Source organism: Denticeps clupeoides, chromosome 12, assembly GCF_900700375.1.
Source record: "Denticeps clupeoides chromosome 12, fDenClu1.1, whole genome shotgun sequence".
Classification (NCBI taxonomy): domain Eukaryota; kingdom Metazoa; phylum Chordata; class Actinopteri; order Clupeiformes; family Denticipitidae; genus Denticeps; species Denticeps clupeoides.
Window position 1 is genome coordinate 10916026 of NC_041718.1, and position 17845 is coordinate 10933870.

The 17845-nt window shown below is 42.0% G+C and overlaps 2 protein-coding genes across 2 annotated transcripts; both read left to right on the plus strand.

The window, feature by feature from the left end:
- The first annotated feature begins 3142 nt into the window (after positions 1–3142).
- cdk2 (cyclin dependent kinase 2) lies at positions 3143–6446 on the plus strand. Its single transcript, XM_028997797.1, has 7 exons — positions 3143–3522; positions 3943–4020; positions 4223–4343; positions 4496–4666; positions 5219–5320; positions 5410–5613; positions 5706–6446. The coding sequence occupies exons 1-7, from the start codon at positions 3407–3409 to the stop codon at positions 5808–5810; spliced, it is 897 nt and encodes a 298-aa protein (XP_028853630.1). The 5' UTR covers positions 3143–3406; the 3' UTR covers positions 5811–6446.
- Positions 6447–7112: 666 nt separating this feature from the next.
- On the plus strand, positions 7113–17771 carry sarnp (SAP domain containing ribonucleoprotein). Its single transcript, XM_028997444.1, has 11 exons — positions 7113–7189; positions 7874–7973; positions 8085–8128; positions 8224–8291; positions 8539–8590; positions 8688–8761; positions 9285–9322; positions 9405–9430; positions 9738–9806; positions 16472–16558; positions 17578–17771. The coding sequence occupies exons 1-11, from the start codon at positions 7157–7159 to the stop codon at positions 17617–17619; spliced, it is 633 nt and encodes a 210-aa protein (XP_028853277.1). The 5' UTR covers positions 7113–7156; the 3' UTR covers positions 17620–17771.
- Positions 17772–17845: the final 74 nt, after the last annotated feature.

Genomic DNA, 17845 nt, shown 5'->3' on the forward strand with positions numbered 1-17845 from the left:
GGCAAGGAACCGAGCCGCCTTGATGAAGTGGTCCACCAGCACCATGGTCAGGCCGGTGCTAAAGTCTAAGGAGACGTGGGACCATAGGAGGTGTGGACACGGCAGAATGTCGCAACAGAATGTCTTAAGGCCTTGTTGGTGGTGCAGATGTGACAGGCTGCCACGTAGTCAGTCACGTCCCTGTTCACCAGAAGATGCATCATATCAATTCTTGCATTTTGTTCATCCAGCACTCATGGACAAACAACGGTTCAATCAGGTGGTGTGTCCGGAGGAAGTGGTTTGGGGGGCTGCTCAGCGACGACCTCTTGGAGAAAGGGCCAGAGTACAGGGGCCAGGATATGGGTGGCAGTAATGATGTGTCCGGGGTGACTTAGCTGATGTTTCTTGTGTGTAAATGGGAGAGGGTATCTGCCTTGGTGTTAAGCCACCTGACTGTAGCTGCAGATAAAGCGGTGGTAGAAATTGGCAAACCCCAGAAACTGTTGCAACTGGTGGATGGGGTTGGCCAGACAGTGACTGTGGTGGTCTTGGCTGGGTCCATGGTGTCCCCCTGAGAACATGAGAACATGGTTTGGGTCACGTGGAAGGAGCTCCTATTCAACTTGACAAGTTCAGTGGCTCTTTCTTTGTCAAAGACAGCCATGAGGTTGCCATAACAGGTGGGGACACCCAGCAGCAGCGTGGGGTTCCCGTTGGGTGTGCAGTTGTCTGGGGGCTCGGCTTGGGGGTTGGCTTTGTCCTGGGTCTGTGGCTTGGTCCTGGGGGCTCAGCTTGGCATGGGAGAGTGGCTTGGTTGAGGGGTGTGGCTTGATGGGCATGGCTTGACAGAGAACATGGGCAATGCGGAATGGCCTAACCTGACAGAGGCTATCTCGTGCTGGGCCTTGGGTTTCCAATGGTGGCGGCAGCCGGGTCTTCATTGGCCGGAACTGCTGAGAGAGTCTCACCAGTGGGTGCTGGCACCATTTGTGTTGTTGCTTGGACAGCCGGTGGTTGATGGACATTGCCAGGCTGGTGATGCTGTTCACGGTTTACCATCTTATCCTTGATCCCCTCACAAAGGCCTTGGTAAAACACCACCGGACTATCGAATGTGATCGTACAGAACTCAATGGCATAATAGGCAACCCTCTGGTTCCCCTGTTTTAGTGCCATGAGGTGAAAAAGATGCTGGCCAGCCTCCAGTCTCCCCAGTCTCCTGCTCATCCATGAATGCGTTGATGGTCTCGCAGACAGGATCTTGGTGTTCAAGCAGGGGAATGGCCCAGTCCAGGGCATGACTGATGAGGCGGGAGATTACATAGGCCACAGTTGCTTTGTTGTCGTAGCGGTGATTGACATGGAGTTGGAGGTGCAGTCGACATTGGGTAATGACATTGTACGGGGCACGGAGGTTGGGGTTGCCTATGCGCCCTCTGGTTGTCCGGTGACCAACGACAGCCGCGACAAGGCATTTATCAGACACCCTTATCCAGAATAAATTACAATCAGTAGTTACAGGGACAGTCCCCCCCTTGAGCAACTCAGAGTTAAGTGTCTTGCTCAGGGACACAATGGTAGTAAGTGGGGTTTGAACCTGGGTCTTCTGGTTCATAGGTGAGTGTCTTATTCACAAGGCTAATAACACCCTGACAACATGTCTATTTATGTAAAAACGTGAATATTTCTCATTATCGCTGTGTCAACATATTCTATCATTAAAAGATTGATAGACAGGATTTTGGAAGTGAATTTATTACTATGACTATCACTGATGGAGCAAATTGTGTTAGTTTAAAGAACAGCTAATCTGAATCCATTTCCTGATGTAACAGGACTGCTTAACCTATCAGAATGTTTTGTCACTTGTAAATCAGTTATTATTCATTGGGTTGCACTGTGTAATAGTGTGGAATTAGAGCATTATGATTTTTTAAGTTGTAAATATTATAATAGCTATATATATATTTATATTTGTGCTGTTTAAGCAAATACTTATCATTGACACATGATTAACTTTTTGATTAGACTCTTTGGAGACCTCAATATGAAACAGAGATGATATGGTCTTTTGTCAAATGTACAATATTTTATCATAATGTGACATATAACATCCTTAGAACATCATATGAATGTCATATGTCTTGTAACTGATTTAGCGCAAGTTTCTATGGATCACTAGATGATATGGTCATGGTATGATCCGGTGCGTGCTGGAGTCGGAGCATGACTGGAAAAAATAGATCAGGTTGCAGAAAATGGTGAGCAGAACAAGGAAGAGTAGGCTCCACTGTTGGATTAAGCTGCAGAGGTTTGAAAAGTGGGTTTGCATGTGACCCCCTCATGTGCTAGTGGTGGTGTTTACAGCTGACCAAATAAATCCCCACACAGCCGCCAACAATTCCACACTCGAGCAGTGCATGCTGCATGGTCTATACTGGAGAATTACACTGTATTCATTACTCTCCCGAATTTTGAGGCGCATAACCTACATCAAGGTTCAGAGATTTTTTTATTATCCGGCACATTCTGATTACCCTTTACTTAACAACATGATTTAATAATTTAATCTCTTATTTTCTGTCTCAACACTTTCCAGATTCCAGCCAAGAGCATGTGCGGATTAATGCACTATAGTGTTAGATAACATTTGTTAAATTAATTTCTTTAGTCAAATGTTTCTTTGAGACTTCTTTGGGAAGGGTGGGGTGACCCAGGGTGGCCCAGAGATGAATGGAATGTGAACTTAATGAACACAGATATGCGTGTGATCTCTCTGGCAACCTTTGGCATACACGGATGGTCAGTCATATTTTAACACATTTAACACACAGCTTATACCAAATAAAGTTTACATCACAGAACATAATAACAAAGGAGAATTCAGCCTAATTATAAGTTACGAATGCCTTAGTGTTTATTCAGGGAACAAATCAAATACGCATACATAGTTTTGGATGCGAATACAATGGCAATTCATTACATAAAAAAACAACTTTTCTCTTCGAGAGCCGACGCGTCAAGCGCCTTCGTGAGTCCGACTAAGACTGAGAGAGCCGTAAGACGGGCTCTACAATTTCATCCAATAGGAGAGCAGAATTTCCACGGTGGGCGTGCTCGCCTGCGTAGCCCCACGTGTGGGCGTGGTTTGCAAAGCGCGGGAACCGGCGCGCTCGTTTACTTTTGTTTCGGTTGCGGGAGCGTGAAATGGAGTCCGTGAACTCGCTTCGTTCCGCGTCGAGTGGTGCAGCCCTCATGCGTTCCCGCTCGAACCTGCCCGTGGCGGGACACGTTTAAGGCATCAACTTTACTGTAATTTCGGGCTTCTTTTGTTGTTTTTTTTTGCGGGTTAAGCAGTCGACGGAAGGGGTGCTGGCCCGGGAAAAAAGTGGGGGGACGGGCGAGCTTTACCTCGATCCTTGACATGGAGTCCTTTCAGAAAGTGGAAAAGATCGGGGAGGGCACGTATGGCGTGGTGTACAAGGCAAAGAACAAGGCCACGGGGGAGACCGTTGCCCTCAAGAAAATCAGACTAGACACGTAAGTCGCGGCGCCCTGACAGCCGGCTGGCTGACGGTTAGCTTGCTGGCTAAGTAGCCCAAATAACAACACACGTCAGTAGCTCCTGCTAGCCGGTGCCTGCGGTGTCTGGACAGCCGGTATTAGCCGGCTAGCTTTTTGTGTGACTGACCCTAAACCTCGACTGTCACGGTTTTTTAGTCACTGTTCACTAGTTTTAACTTTTGCGCAGTCTCAATGTGATGTGGGCTCATGCGTGGAATCCTAATATCAACTGTCTAAATAAATTCAACAACGGACAAATATCTTTAATAAACGTTAGCTGGTTTGCTTCGATTTTTCCGGTTGTTACTTAAATTGTCACCTAGATGTGTTAAAAGCCCTAATATTACTCAGTTGCGTGCTGAAAGTTGTCTGACTTTTTGTCGTGTTCTTTTGCAGAGAAACTGAAGGAGTTCCCAGCACTGCCATCCGTGAAATCTCACTACTGAAGGAGCTTAATCACACCAACATAGTCAAGTATGACCCATCGCCATTTTGCCTTGCTTTGTTCATGCTTTTATTTAAGCCTGTTTGGACCCTTCGCTCCTCATCAGGAAAATTTTAATTTGCTTGGCCATCAGTTTTTGTGGCCCAGATACATACTGTGTACTGATGAGTGCATTTGAACTCCTAAACTGCTATTTAGATGTTCATGCAAGAATGTGTTGTGACTTTCCAGGCTGCGAGATGTTATTCACACTGAAAATAAGCTCTACCTAGTGTTTGAGTTTCTCCACCAGGACCTTAAAAAGTTCATGGACTCCTCCTCAGTCACAGGCCTATCCCTCCCACTCGTCAAGGTTTGTATTTGATTCTCATCTATGTGTTATGTATGTGTCTGTTATTATGTGGTTAATTGGATGTTTCTTTCATTCAGTTTACTTATTGTGAACTCATGTGAATCACACAATCTGAATTTAATGGCCAAGTAAGGATGATTGTTTCTGTCCAGAGTTACCTGTTCCAGTTGCTACAGGGACTAGCCTTTTGTCACTCCCACCGAGTGCTGCATCGTGACCTGAAACCACAAAACCTGCTCATCAATGCACAAGGGGAAATTAAACTGGCCGACTTTGGACTGGCCAGGGCCTTTGGTGTGCCGGTCCGCACCTATACACATGAGGTGTGTACCCATCTTTAAATCAGAAGATTGGCGGTTAGAATTCAGAACTGCCAAGGTGCCACTGTGCAAAGTACCGTCCGCGCACACTGCTCCCCAGGTGCCTTTCGTGATCCCTCGGGGGGTGGGTTTTACTGTGTGTGCTCTGAGTGCATTACATTTACAGCATCCAGAGCAACTTACAATCAGTAGTTACAGGGACAGTCCCCCCCTGTAGCAACTTAGGGTTAAGTGTCTTGCTCAGGGACACAATGGTAGTAAGTGGGATTTGAACCTGGTTCATTGGCAAGTGTGTTACCCACTAGGCTACTACTGTACTACTACTATAACTAGTGCTGTGCTGTCACATGTGACCGCTAATCATGAAGTATGGGTTACAAGAAAATGCTGGTTTGCTTTTTACTTTCAAGTTCACAATTAATTTCCAATAATGCACAGTGTAAACACAGTCCTGGCACTTCATTTGAAATTATTCTGTATTGTGAGGAATGTGGCCCAAATAAAATGGGTATTGAAATATGCAGATGAAAATCTGGTGAAACATATTCTTTCTAGGTTGTTACTCTGTGGTACAGAGCTCCTGAGATCCTCTTGGGCTGTAAATACTACTCTACAGCAGTTGACATCTGGAGTCTGGGCTGCATTTTTGCAGAAATGGTATGCTGCATATGTCATCATGATAACCTTCTTTTGCTAGTTTCTCACAGTTTCCTACTATTGGACATCACATCTACCTATTTTTTCAGATTACCAGGAGAGCACTGTTTCCAGGTGATTCAGAGATTGATCAACTGTTCCGAATATTTCGAACCTTGGGTACTCCGGACGAGTCAGTATGGCCTGGAGTGACCTCCATGCCAGACTATAAGCCTTCGTTTCCCAAGTGGGCACGACAGGACCTCTCTAAAGTGGTGCCTCCTTTGGATGAGGATGGAAGGGAATTACTTGGGGTGAGTTGTTTTGTGTGTAGTTGTGGTTTTATTGTTAATTGGTGAATTGACACTCTTGTGTGTGTGTGTGTGCTTTTTTTTTTTTACCAAAGCAAATGCTGATTTATGACCCAAGCAAGAGAATTTCTGCCAAAAATGCACTCCTCCATCGTTTCTTCCGTGATGTCTCCAAACCGATTCCACCCTTACGCTTGTGAAAAATTGAGATGTGGAAGAAAACAGGGCTGGAGCCTCAGTTGCTCTGAAGAGATGGTTGCTCCAGGTTCAGTGCAGTTAGCACATGTGCCTTTTATTCAAGCCTTTGTACCATCATTTACAGTGTATGGTTTTACCCATGTTTCTTGTGTTGAGTCGTTTTGGAAAAAGTGAGTATCTTTGTAACACCAGCATTTTCCAGAAGCTTCCTGTTTCAGATTTGGGAAGATCTGTTTTTTTGCCTTTTGGACCAGAAAGAAGTGCCTGAGTTGGGTTTATGGTGCTTATATTCTCATATCTTAAAAGTACATTCCATAATTATTGGGCATAATTAGTCAACTTTGTAGCTTTAGTGTAAACTTTCTGAGGGCATACATTGCATTGCTGAATCACATTTGAACATGAATACATATTTATTGGGATTTGATAGGGGAGGCCATATTGTAGTTTTCAACTTTTTGTGATTTAATATTTTTTGTAAATTGTAGATTTTAATGGAAATTTTACAAGTAGTTGATAAATCTGCATGAGGTATATAAAATTGTTATTCCCCTGTGCTTTTGTGAGCTTTTGCACCAGCCTTAAATGCACAAAGTTGTTAAACTTTGACATTAAAAAAAAAAAAAGAAATCAACTGATTTGTGACTGTCTTAATTCCTTTTCTTTTTACCAGTGGGGGTTTTCTTCACTTTAAATTGTTAAAACATGCATCATATATGGTAGATATATCCTGGTAGGACAACTTATTAGGGCATAAATTATTTGAAGGGCTTAACACTATTCTAGAATAATGTGCATACTAATGACATTATTATGTTGTAGAATCTGTTGCCTGTGGGTGCACTTGAATACAAATAAATGCAGTCTAAATAATTATACTAGTATATCAGCCATTGGCTTTCATTTTTAGTTGTAGATCTACAAAATTTGGATATCTGTTTGGCTTGCATTACGTGGAAAGTAGCATATATTGGATCTAAATTAATTTTGTAAATACAAGAACTGAATACACATGATTATTGGAATGGGTTACATATATTTACACTTATTCTTAATAATAAGACCCGAGTGTGCAGATAGCTGCAATTATGACTAAAGAATGCTCTGTTTTGTGATCCGTATTTACGTAAACAAATATGTAGAATTTGTGCGATTTCTGGGAGATTCATATATATATATATGTTTGAACCTGAAAAACCAAGCTATAAACCCGGAAGCATCTCGGTTGTATGAGTTCTGCCTGTGCGCTAGGCGGCAGCACCTACCTTCTGCAGGTCTATTTACGGGAGTCTGTCAGTAACGCTGTCTGCGATTGGCTGAGCTGGAGTTCTGTCTTCAAGCGTCCAAAATGGCCGAGGTGGTGGAGCTGCAAAAACTGAAGGTATTATCCTCGTTCTCGTTTAAATGCAACGCCCGATTCGGCGTTTGGATTCGAATTAGATGTGACGACGTTCGAATAATTTGTAATAGTTTATTGCGTTAGAATCACAGGTGTTATGACAAGTCTTACGCTTATTAGCTGCTAGGCTAGTCAGCATGTTAGCCAACTAGCTGGTGATCAAATGCTAAACAGTTTGGAGTTGGGAAAATGGTTTTGCGCCTTTTATGACACGTCTCCTTGCGTTTATTAGTTTATTTATTTATTTGTTTCTTTATTGTGACTGTTCAGTTTTCTTCGTAAGGCCGTAAGCTCAACATAGACCGTGCTAAAAGCCGGTACCTCGTCGCGTAGCGCCATGGTTTTGGTCTGGTCTGTTCTGAAATGGTTCTATTACATTTTCAACTCATCCCATTTGTTAACTTCCACTTTCGAACCGACCAGCGCTCATATATACCGTTGTCAGGGTGAAAACGTTTCTCAGCAAATTGATAATTTTATATAAAACAAACGGGCTTGTACCATATACGTTTGTGTATTGAGTTGATTCTGTAGTGTGGCGACATCTGCCTTTATTTCGAGCTGCCGTAAAAGAAATAATGAGATCGGATCTTGCTTATTCTGTCCCCATTAGTTGTTTTTTATGATGTTTAGTCTTCCCTGCCTTCTTTGCGTTGTTCTGTATAGCTGGCTGAGCTGAAGCAGGAGTGCGCAGCCAGAGGACTCGATGTAAAGGGGAACAAGGGCGACTTGATTGCTCGACTGCAGGCGTACCTTGAAGAGCATGGTACGTTCGCGCCTTCCTTTGTGTTGTGGTCTGTGGGCTAATTTGTAATAGATGACTGTCGTTCTCTGAGCCACCGTGTTCTGCCAACATGCTGTGTGTTCATTATACTAGATGAAGAAGTGAATGAGGAGGAGGTTTTGGGAGAATTTGCAGAGGTATGTCCTAGATAATTTTTTTGTTTTATATAAATGTTATCACTTGTATATATGCTATTATGGATTTGTACTGGAAAACTCTTCCCAAATCTCAGGAGAGCTTCACCAAAGAGGAGGAACCAGATCCCAAGCCTGCTGCTAGTCCTGCAGCTGCACAAGAAAAGTGAGCTTTTTAAATTGTGGTTCATATCTGCTCCTGAGGAGGAACAAACAAATACATTTCTGTTGTATTTAAAGAATACATGCATGTCAGAGGAAATAGTTTTATTTCATTGTTGTGTAATTGAGAATCTTTGTTGTGTAGTGTGAATGAAATGTCACTAGAGGGCAGGCCTTGTTTGGATTGTTCCATTCCCCCCCACTCCTCAGTCTGCTATAACCAAACTTTTACCCCCTTTGTCTTCTTTAAGATCCCCAGAAAAGAAGATTGTTAAAATCACTGCTCCAGTATCTGTTGATGAGGTCAGCAGTTATCAGTGATTTATATTGTCTAAGATTTGAATGATATATATATGTTTGTGTTTGAGAAATGATTTTTTTTTTTCATTCTTCATTTCAGAAACTGCAGAAGAGGGCAGAGAGGTTTAATATTCCACCCTCTGCAGACACTAAAAAAGCAGCACGAGCTGCCAGGTGAGGCTTTGATACATTAGTGAGATCTATGCAGCATTACAAGTAAGCAGCAGGTCACTGGTATTTTGCTCTGAAATTGAGTCAGTTTTCTTGTTTCCTCAGTATTTATCTTACTTCCTCCTTAAGTGCACATTTACATTTACAGCATTTATCAGACGCCCTTATCCAGAGCGACTTACAATCAGTAGTTACAGGGACAGTCCCCCCTGGAGCAACTTAGGTTTAAGTGTCTTGCTCAGGGACACAATGGTAGTAAGCGGGACTTGAACCCGGGTCTTCTGGTTCATAGGCGAGTGTGTTACCCCTAGGCTACTACCACCCTACAAAAGTCCACTTTTGTAAAAATAATATTTTATAAAAACATTTCACACAAGAGCTTTTCAAACAGCTTTTTTTTTAAACATCCAGAATCTGTGTCACTGAAAGTTGATAAGACGGCAAATACAAAAAGCCCTCTCAGTGTTTGGAGCTCATCATTGTTTGGATGATTCATGTTTGAAATGTATACCTTTTTATGTGACAGATTTGGCCTGCCAGTTTCTGCACCAGCCTCCTCCCAAGGTAAGTTAGCCTTGGTTATAATTATCCATCATTTTGTTTAAATTCATAAATACTATGTACAATTTTTTTTTTTTCCTTTTAGAAGCCATTGGGAACTCAACAACAGCTGTATGTATTTTCTTTGTTAATCTTCTGTCTTCACAGAACTTTTCCAAACTCATTTGTGGATACTTGTCCAGAGATTTAATGTTTTGAACTGTTGTCCTTTCTGACATCCTTTTATAGGCCTGATGTTTGAAGTAAAACAATTAACAAAGTCTCTGGCTAATCTTTGAACAGTAATGGGGGCTTGTAAAAGTAAAAAAGGCAATGTAAAAACCAGTAAAGTAAGATGTGCGTTATTTCAGTCTAGGGGTTTTGGAGTGTAGTTGGTATGAACTTTTATTTAAAATCTGGACTTTCATTGTGTGCCAAGGTCAGTGTGGAACAACTCAAGAAGAGAGCTGAGCGCTTCGGCATGAACGTCTCTTCTGTCGTCAAAAAGGTGGGTGTTCAGGTGTTTTCTTATACACACACGCATACACACGTCCACTGTACGATGTTGAAGTGTTTACTGTGAATGCAAAAAGTGTTTCTTCCATGAGGTTTGCATTTTGTTTTTAAGTAGGACAAATCTCACCAGTTACCATCATGGTCATATTCATGTTTGTTTTTCCATGCACACTCTCAAATACAATATCTTAACTTACTTGAAAACGATCTGCTGCTCACCTGTTTTTTTTTTTTTTTTTTTCTCCCCTCCTCCTCTCATTCCCTGTTTTTCCTCTCTTTGCACAACGGAAGCTGTTGTCAGTGGGGGGTAGATATAATAGCCCCTTGGTTGGGGGTAAATGGCGTTAAGAGTGTGCAGCGAGAGAGGGGCAAATTCAATTATGGCAGCAGCTCCTTTCACTGGAATAGCCTTTGTGAGGGGTCGGAAGTGGCCCACGCTCAGCTCCTAGGGGGCCAGGCAACAATGCCTGTTGTGTTGTGTAATGTCAGTGGTCCGCTTTCCTTCCCTCCTGCCCTCCCTCTTCGTTTCCCTCTCTCGCTCCCTCCCTCAGTCCGTTCATCTTTCCCTGCCCATTTATGTCCTTGTGTAGAGGAGAGTGAGTTTTGGCGAGGGTGGGGTTAAGGAATATGTGCCTTTCCTGGTTTACGTAATACCCAGTGACAGGCTGTGCCTGTTCAGAGTTCCCCGGGAGGGAAGTATTGCTGGGGTCACATCGTTTTTCCCGAAACCTGTGATTATTGTCCTGGTCTTGAGATGAGAGATGAGACCGCCACATCACGCTGCCTAAATGGGAAGGCAGCTCTGCTTTCTGGGATGGTTTTGTTGCTTATGTTGTGTTTGCCTCAGGCAGCTTCTGCGGTGTGTCTGAAGTTTGTGTTTTTTTTCGTGTGCAGGTGGGGGAGCCATTCGACAGCTGTCAAGCAGCTGGCATAGTTTCCTCCACCCCTTCATCCTTTTTCCCCCTTTCCATCTGTAAATTGCACACCGTTCACTTAAATGCACATTATTTCACACATTAAAAAAAGCTGTGTTTTACGATAAAATTGTGCTTTTAATCCTGCAGATATCAGGATTATGGTGACAACTATGTCCAGGGACCTCAAGCATCACAGGATTTACATCGTTGTAAAATTACAATCGTATCACAGGATTCGCTGTGTGCTATTGCAACTTTCCAGGAAAGCATTTTCTTCTTCTTATGGAAATTGTTGAAGTTCATTGGGTTATGACTGATGAGAAAGTAGCTTTGGCAGCTAAAGTCTTTGTTAGAGGTAACTTCTCAGATATTCTGGGTTTTTATAGTGACTACTTTCTATCCAAATACAGAACCACTATAATATTTTAGAAATAGACTTTTTAGAAAGGCTAGATTCCTGACCACAAGTTGATGGAACAGCAAAACTCATGTTCACTTCCAACTATGTAAACGTCATATGTTCCACAGACTCTGGTCATCCCAGTAGAGCCACTATTAAAATGTAAAAGCCTTAAAATAAGACTACAACTAATGACTGGAAATAAACAATTGTTTGTCCAGTGGTGAAGAGGGGTGGAGCCTGAATGTGGGAGAAGGGAGAACTGAGCGAGTGCACTCATAATGTGTCAAGATTCCCATGGAACCGGGTGGTGTTAAGCCCCTCGCTCTTAAATGGTAAAGCTCGTAAAGCTCTTCAGCAGTTGATAATTTCTCCTCTCCTTTGACGCAGGTTTTATTTGAGGACGGGAGAGGTTGAACCTGCCTTTCACATCACACACACGCACACACAATTTGCTCCTCACTTGTCCAGCACAGGCCTTAAGAATGGCAGGCCATTGTTTGCGAGTGAAAGACACTGTTTCAGCTGTGTCACTAACTTAAGAGCTCATTCTATGTAAAGGGGGCTGGGGGAGCGAGGGAATTGTCCTCATCCGAGTGACTGGGGCCGATTAACTGCTCTGTCCATTGTGAGATGAGCACTGCTTCCCTTTTTTCAAAACGCTTTCTTCTGTTTCCACCTACCTTATTCTAGCTCTCGTTCTAAGTGAAGTGGGGTGAATTTTGAAGCTGACAGATTTGCACAAAAAATGGACTGGATTTATAAAATTGTTCAAGTGGGTTCAAACTCATAGGTTTTCGCCACTGACTATAATGAGCAGGTGTGAAGGGCGATGCTGGTAGTGTTTTGACTTTTTTTTTTTTTTTCATATGTCGTGGGGGCATTTAAATTATTATTCAGAATGACCCCCAGCTTGAAATGCGGCTTGTTCCTCACTCGTTGGCTCACTTCCTACTATAGATGAACTTGCTCTTGTCTCTGCGCTCAATTTCGCTTTCTTCGATGCATGAGGTCATCGTGTGAGCTTTCTGCCAGCTAACCTACTTTGCCACAACTACAGAGAGGTGGCTTCTGTTGTAAGACTGAGTGCTCCATTCATCCTATTGTGAAAGCCCCCCCTTCCATTTTATTATGTAAGCTTTTAAATGTTGTTAAATTTTTGCAAGCAGCCTTTTTATAAACCCATTGCACTCAGTTGCTGACGTTTCTCATTCATTTTTTTTTATACCATCGACAATAGAGCAGCATTAGGCAATTTATTAGCAGCTTTTAACCCCCTGCAAGCATGTAGCATGTACAAGTTTTCATAGCAAATATTCTGTATTTGGTGCAGTTATATCAGCATGAAGCGTTTTATAAAAGGAATGAAATGCTGAGCAATCACCAGTCTTCTCAGGACTTCCTGAGCCAATTTAGTGGAAAGAGAGGATTTAGATAGCAGGGAATGGCAATTTAATTAACAATTTGCTGTTTGTGGGCATGTATGTGTGTGATTTGTGTTTCTTCTACATTGTGTATGCTTTATATTCATTAGCTTCTGGTATGTTTCTCTTTTGCAAGTTAGCAGTAATTGTATTGCTTTCTCCGGATTAATTAGTTGTTTCATATAATAAAGGAAAAAGAAGCTACTCATTGGAATGTGCATAAAGATTGTCGGGCAAGAAAACTACATAATTTAACTGGCCTTGGTTTGCAACAAGTGTCTGTTGTGGTTACTCCAGCACTATTTAAGAACTAGACTTCAAACCTGCAGTGTTGGATTGATCAAAGTGTCCACAATCTTTGAGGTAATAAAGATGAAGTCGATCATGGGGATTGTGATGTGGGGTCACTTCTCTCTGTGAAATAAACTGTTGAATATTAGTTCTTGTGGCAAACTAGAGCTTATCAAGAAAAAAAACAAAACATTGTCTACTCTTCTCTCCTTCCATGGGCAAGAATGGCCTTCCAGGGCTCTAGACTAACTGGTTGCACTGCAGCACCTTTTTTTTTTTGACTCATTGCACAGCACAAAATTTAGGTGCACCAAACTTGACTTGTAAATTATTTAAAAATCAGTCTGGTTAAGTTCTTTACTTGAAGCACTATTCTACAAGAAAGGTAACTTACTGAAAATGTGTTTTAAGGGCTTGAACTTTATTATCATCTCGACCTGATGATCTGTTCCTGAAAGGCAGCAGGGAGAGGAGATACTTGGCCAGTAAATTTATCGTTGCATGTAATATTTTTTTTTTTGTGTTTTGGTCCCACATTTAATTTCTATCATTTTACTCTGGCTTGTGCGGTAAATGCGCAGTCAGGTGATGTGGTTTGATTAGTGCCTAAATGGAAGCTGAGGCGATGAAATGGAAGCTAGTTAGGGGTTTTTGGTTGGGGAGGGGCGGTGAATGGGGGGTATAAATGATGTAACGTACATGAAGCATATTATGGCACAGTAATGTCTGGTTCAGGTCTTTTAAAAAGCTCTGGTCAGTACAGGAATATCTGGACTACAGCTAATCGGAGGCAGGTCCAACTCTAAACTATCTCTGATTGGTTTAGAATACGAACTGGACCTACTGAAAAAAGGTCGGAATTTAGGTTACAATGCTGGCTTTTCCTCACTTCAGAGATGGCATTGAGGAGTGGCTGTCACATGTGACCATGTCTTTTCTGAGTTGATGAATGTGTTGATGCTGGTGTTTTGATAGGGGTAATTTTGCTGTGACAGGGCCAAGGCCAGCCCATGAATCAAAATGTGTTTGGTATCATTGGCCATGTGCCGGAGTGGGGGCGGTCAACCATTGGGCCGCATAGACACCCATGTGAGCGCCCAGGGCCGCAGGGGGTCAAGTGTGACATATCATTAGAACAATGTTGATTTAGTGGGGGCCGCAACGCAACAGACCTCCTCCCTAGAGGCCGTGTGTGGACAAGAGAAGGGGGCCCACCGCTCGTCATGGGCCAGGCAATCAGCGGACAGCTTGCAAATCACCCCCTCTCCCTTCAAATCTGGAATCTGTCCCTCCCAACCCCCTATTTGTAGGAATAGGACAATCAGGGCTCTTTGTTAGCAAATTGTGTACCTTGGATTATTTTATTTTTTTTTTTGTAATAAGATTTCCCTCCCCAAAATGAAGTGGGGTGTATTTAATAAAATTAGTATTTTATTTGTTACAGTTCTGTATTTTTTCTTTTATTTCATTTTTTTCCCTCCCCCTTGTGCTCCCTTCATCTCCCTTGCTGTCAGAATGCCCATGACCTTTCACCCTTGAACCCTAGGTTTGGATTTGTTCTCTGTAATGTCAAGATTAGTTTTGACAATCTGCAGTTGTGCGTTTGGGTCACCTTTCAATGTGATTGGAATCAAGAGACCAGAATAGTTGTGGAATTTAAATTGGATTAAAGGGACTATTAAATTGATTTCTTATATATGAAGTGTATATCCTGTGCTTTTTAAGGTTTTTAAGCGTGTTGAAATCAGCAGATTTGATCTCTGTGGATGGATTTGTATTCTGGTCTTGTCTTCCATCATTGCCTTTGTCATTCGGGGGATGGGTAAATGTGTGAATTGGGATTGATGAAAGAGTGATTGTAGGTGGACCGACATACAGAGTAAGTCTTATGCTCTGCAAAAGTACTCAGAATCCTAAAGTATTTTTCATTATTGTTATTAATCTGTTTGATCTAACTTCCTCTTTTGTACCCACCCCCTCACTGGCATGGCAGGTTAATTGCTGAAGTAGTTGACTACCAATTAAACTATTTGATTGACATCTTTCCTTGATTTCTTAATGTGTCTTCTTCCCTTTGTTTTCTTATCACTGGTTCTGATTGCAAGTCTTATTTTGTAAACCCCCCAGCCCAATCACACAGCCCACCACAGCCTGCCCATAACAAAAGCCAATCAAGAACCCCCCTACTTCATTTGTCATTACCCTATCATGCATAGTTTAATTTGAATTGAAGGCAAATGGTGAGTGGATGCCTTAGTGTCCAGTGTTGGTCATTCATCATCTTTGTCAACACTATACTACAGTTAATGGTTGTATTCATAGTTTTAATCACTTGGATGAGATTCATATCATGGGTCGTTTTTAATTCAAATATTTAAAAAAAAATAATTCCCCCTATTTTGTGCTTCCATTAGCATGTTATCAATAGAAAATTGTCATGCCCCTCCACCCCACACACATTAAGTGAGGTTTGGGGGCCATCTGTCCTTTCCACATAATGAAGGCTTCGACATGACATGTCATATAATTACAGGTCCCTTAGCAAATCACGTCTGCAGATGGATTACTTCAAATGATAAATAAGTTATTCTTACAGAAATAAGGAAACTGGTATTACTTGTATTAAGGTTATCATTTTCAAACAGTTTTTGATTGCATAAGCCTTTAACTTTTGGCCGGGACACAAGTGAGAATTCTCCTAGTCCACTTGTAAGCCCAGGGCAGTGCATTTATTCTCATTAGGTTGAATAATAACTGTCACTAATTCAAACTGTTCTCCAACGGCCTGGTGAATAGAGCAACGAGAGGCCTTGGAGAATCAGTGAGGCCCTGCATTCGGCCCAATATTGTTCTTTCGGGGCCAAAAGAAAACACTGTGAGAAAGAGGGAGGGGAGCTTGCGAGGGGGAACCTGCTTCAGCCTCTGAGAGAAATGAACTTGATGATCTCAGGGGATCAAAATGAGATTGGCCAGCACTGTATCAACACTGTCACCAGCACAGAGCAGGACATGGGGATCACCCCCTACCAAGCGCCAAGCACTGGTCTTACGAACTGTGGGAGACCCATTGAGTGCCAGTTATCCTAATTTATATGTGTCACCCTGCAAAATGGCCTGTCCGGGTGTGTATGCGAGAGGTACTTTTGGGTTATTTATTTAATTTCACAAGCTTACTTTGTTCAGCTTAGGCTTTCAACAAAGAATCAGTTGTCATTTGTAAAATGCAAAACAAAACCAAAATAAGGTAAGAATTTGGAAAAAACACAGGGTCAAGATCTGTCTTCTTGTCCAGCTGTGACAGCATCCCAAATCCTCATGAGATGTTTGTGGTGATGGGAAGGGAGGAATTGAAGGGACGGCAGGGGGTTCTGTTGTTGAAGGTCTAACCAGTGACCTGGAATCTGTCAGCTTGTTCTTGTTGGCAACCTCTTGTCAGAACTCTGTGTGAGGGGAAAGGCTCTTTCTGTGTCCTGATATAACCTTGAACTAGTTTGCACTAGTTTGCCAGCACAACATCTTTCTTTCTTTCTTTTTTCTTCCTGTTTAAATAAATTGCAGGTGTCTGCTTGCTTGCTCAGCACTTGCCACTTGTATTAACATAGACCATTTCTTCTTTTTTTAACAGGTTGAAGAAGATGAGAAACTCAAAAAAAGGAAGGAGAGATTTGGGATTTTGACCAGTTCTGGTGCTGCTGGGTCTGAGGACTCTGAGGTCTGTGTTTCTTTTAAACTTGACCCTCCTTCAGTGAGGGTTCAGATTTAGTGCATCGCTCTGCTGAGTTCAAATGGAATGTTCTGATGAAGCTACTTTGATTTGAGTGTCATTAAAATGCTGTAGAAGGCCACCAGAGGGCAGTCAACATTGGAAGTTCTTGTGCATTTGTGTGTTTGTTGAGAACCAGGGGACAGTCTAGTGGAAAATACATGATCTAGATCAATCGCATGGTGCCTAAAAACGCAGTTATCAGAAGGATGATCCTACAGCTCAGTATACCTAAAACCTTTCTGATGTAGTGCTTTACACATGTAGCATGTTTGTGAGATTCTAGTAAATGTCTGAAATCTTGTGAACAGTCTAGGAGCTGTCTGTTTAGCCCAGGGATCTCGTTTGTCTGAGACTGCAGGTCTTTTTGCAAGCTGACAGTAGACTGTAGAGGCAATCATGGTATGATAATCATCTTTACAGAATAAGGGTTGAAAGGCATAAAGTTTGCACAGTAGCTTTAGATTCAACTGCAGGGCAGGGAATGTGCACATTAACACCAAATGATTGGTTTGCGTGTTCCTTTTAATTATCAATTGTACAAGGTACATGCCTTACTATTTCTGGTTCTGGATGATATCATGGTTTGCTACTCCCTGATCAAAGTGGGGCACATGCACCTCATTAGAATATGCTGGAGTTGGTTAGATTTTAACTGGGCCCTGCATGGCTCATAGAACTTCCATCTTAAGACAAGTCCAGCTAAAAGCAGGTGGTGCAGCATGATGGACATGGGCTTCACGGGTCAGTATATTTAACGCAAAAGGCCTGGACAGATACGTAAACAGTAAAACGTTATACCATGGTGTCACACTGAACACACCAAATAGACTTCTTATTCAATATTTATTCCATATTTGGTTATGGGGTTACTGTGTACACGCATTCTTTCACTACTCAAACCAAAGTTTGCTCTGGTACGACACAGAACCTTGAAGTCATAATTAATTTCTTTTCATTTCTTACAGGCTAAGAAGAGGAAGCGAGCAGAGCGATTTGGAAATGTATAACTTTTCAACAAATGTTTTTTCTACTTTTAAATTTGTTCAGATTTTTTTTTTATTAAATCTTGTAATTTGCAAGGGTTTATGATCTCTTGGATGTATCGTTTACTTTGTAATTCAGTTATGTGTTACTTTGTAAATTAAACGACTAAAATTTCTGTCAAGTCATTTTTTTTTCCACCATCACCATGTGATAGCTGAGCTTTCAATGTGTTTTGTGAAATAAGGGAAT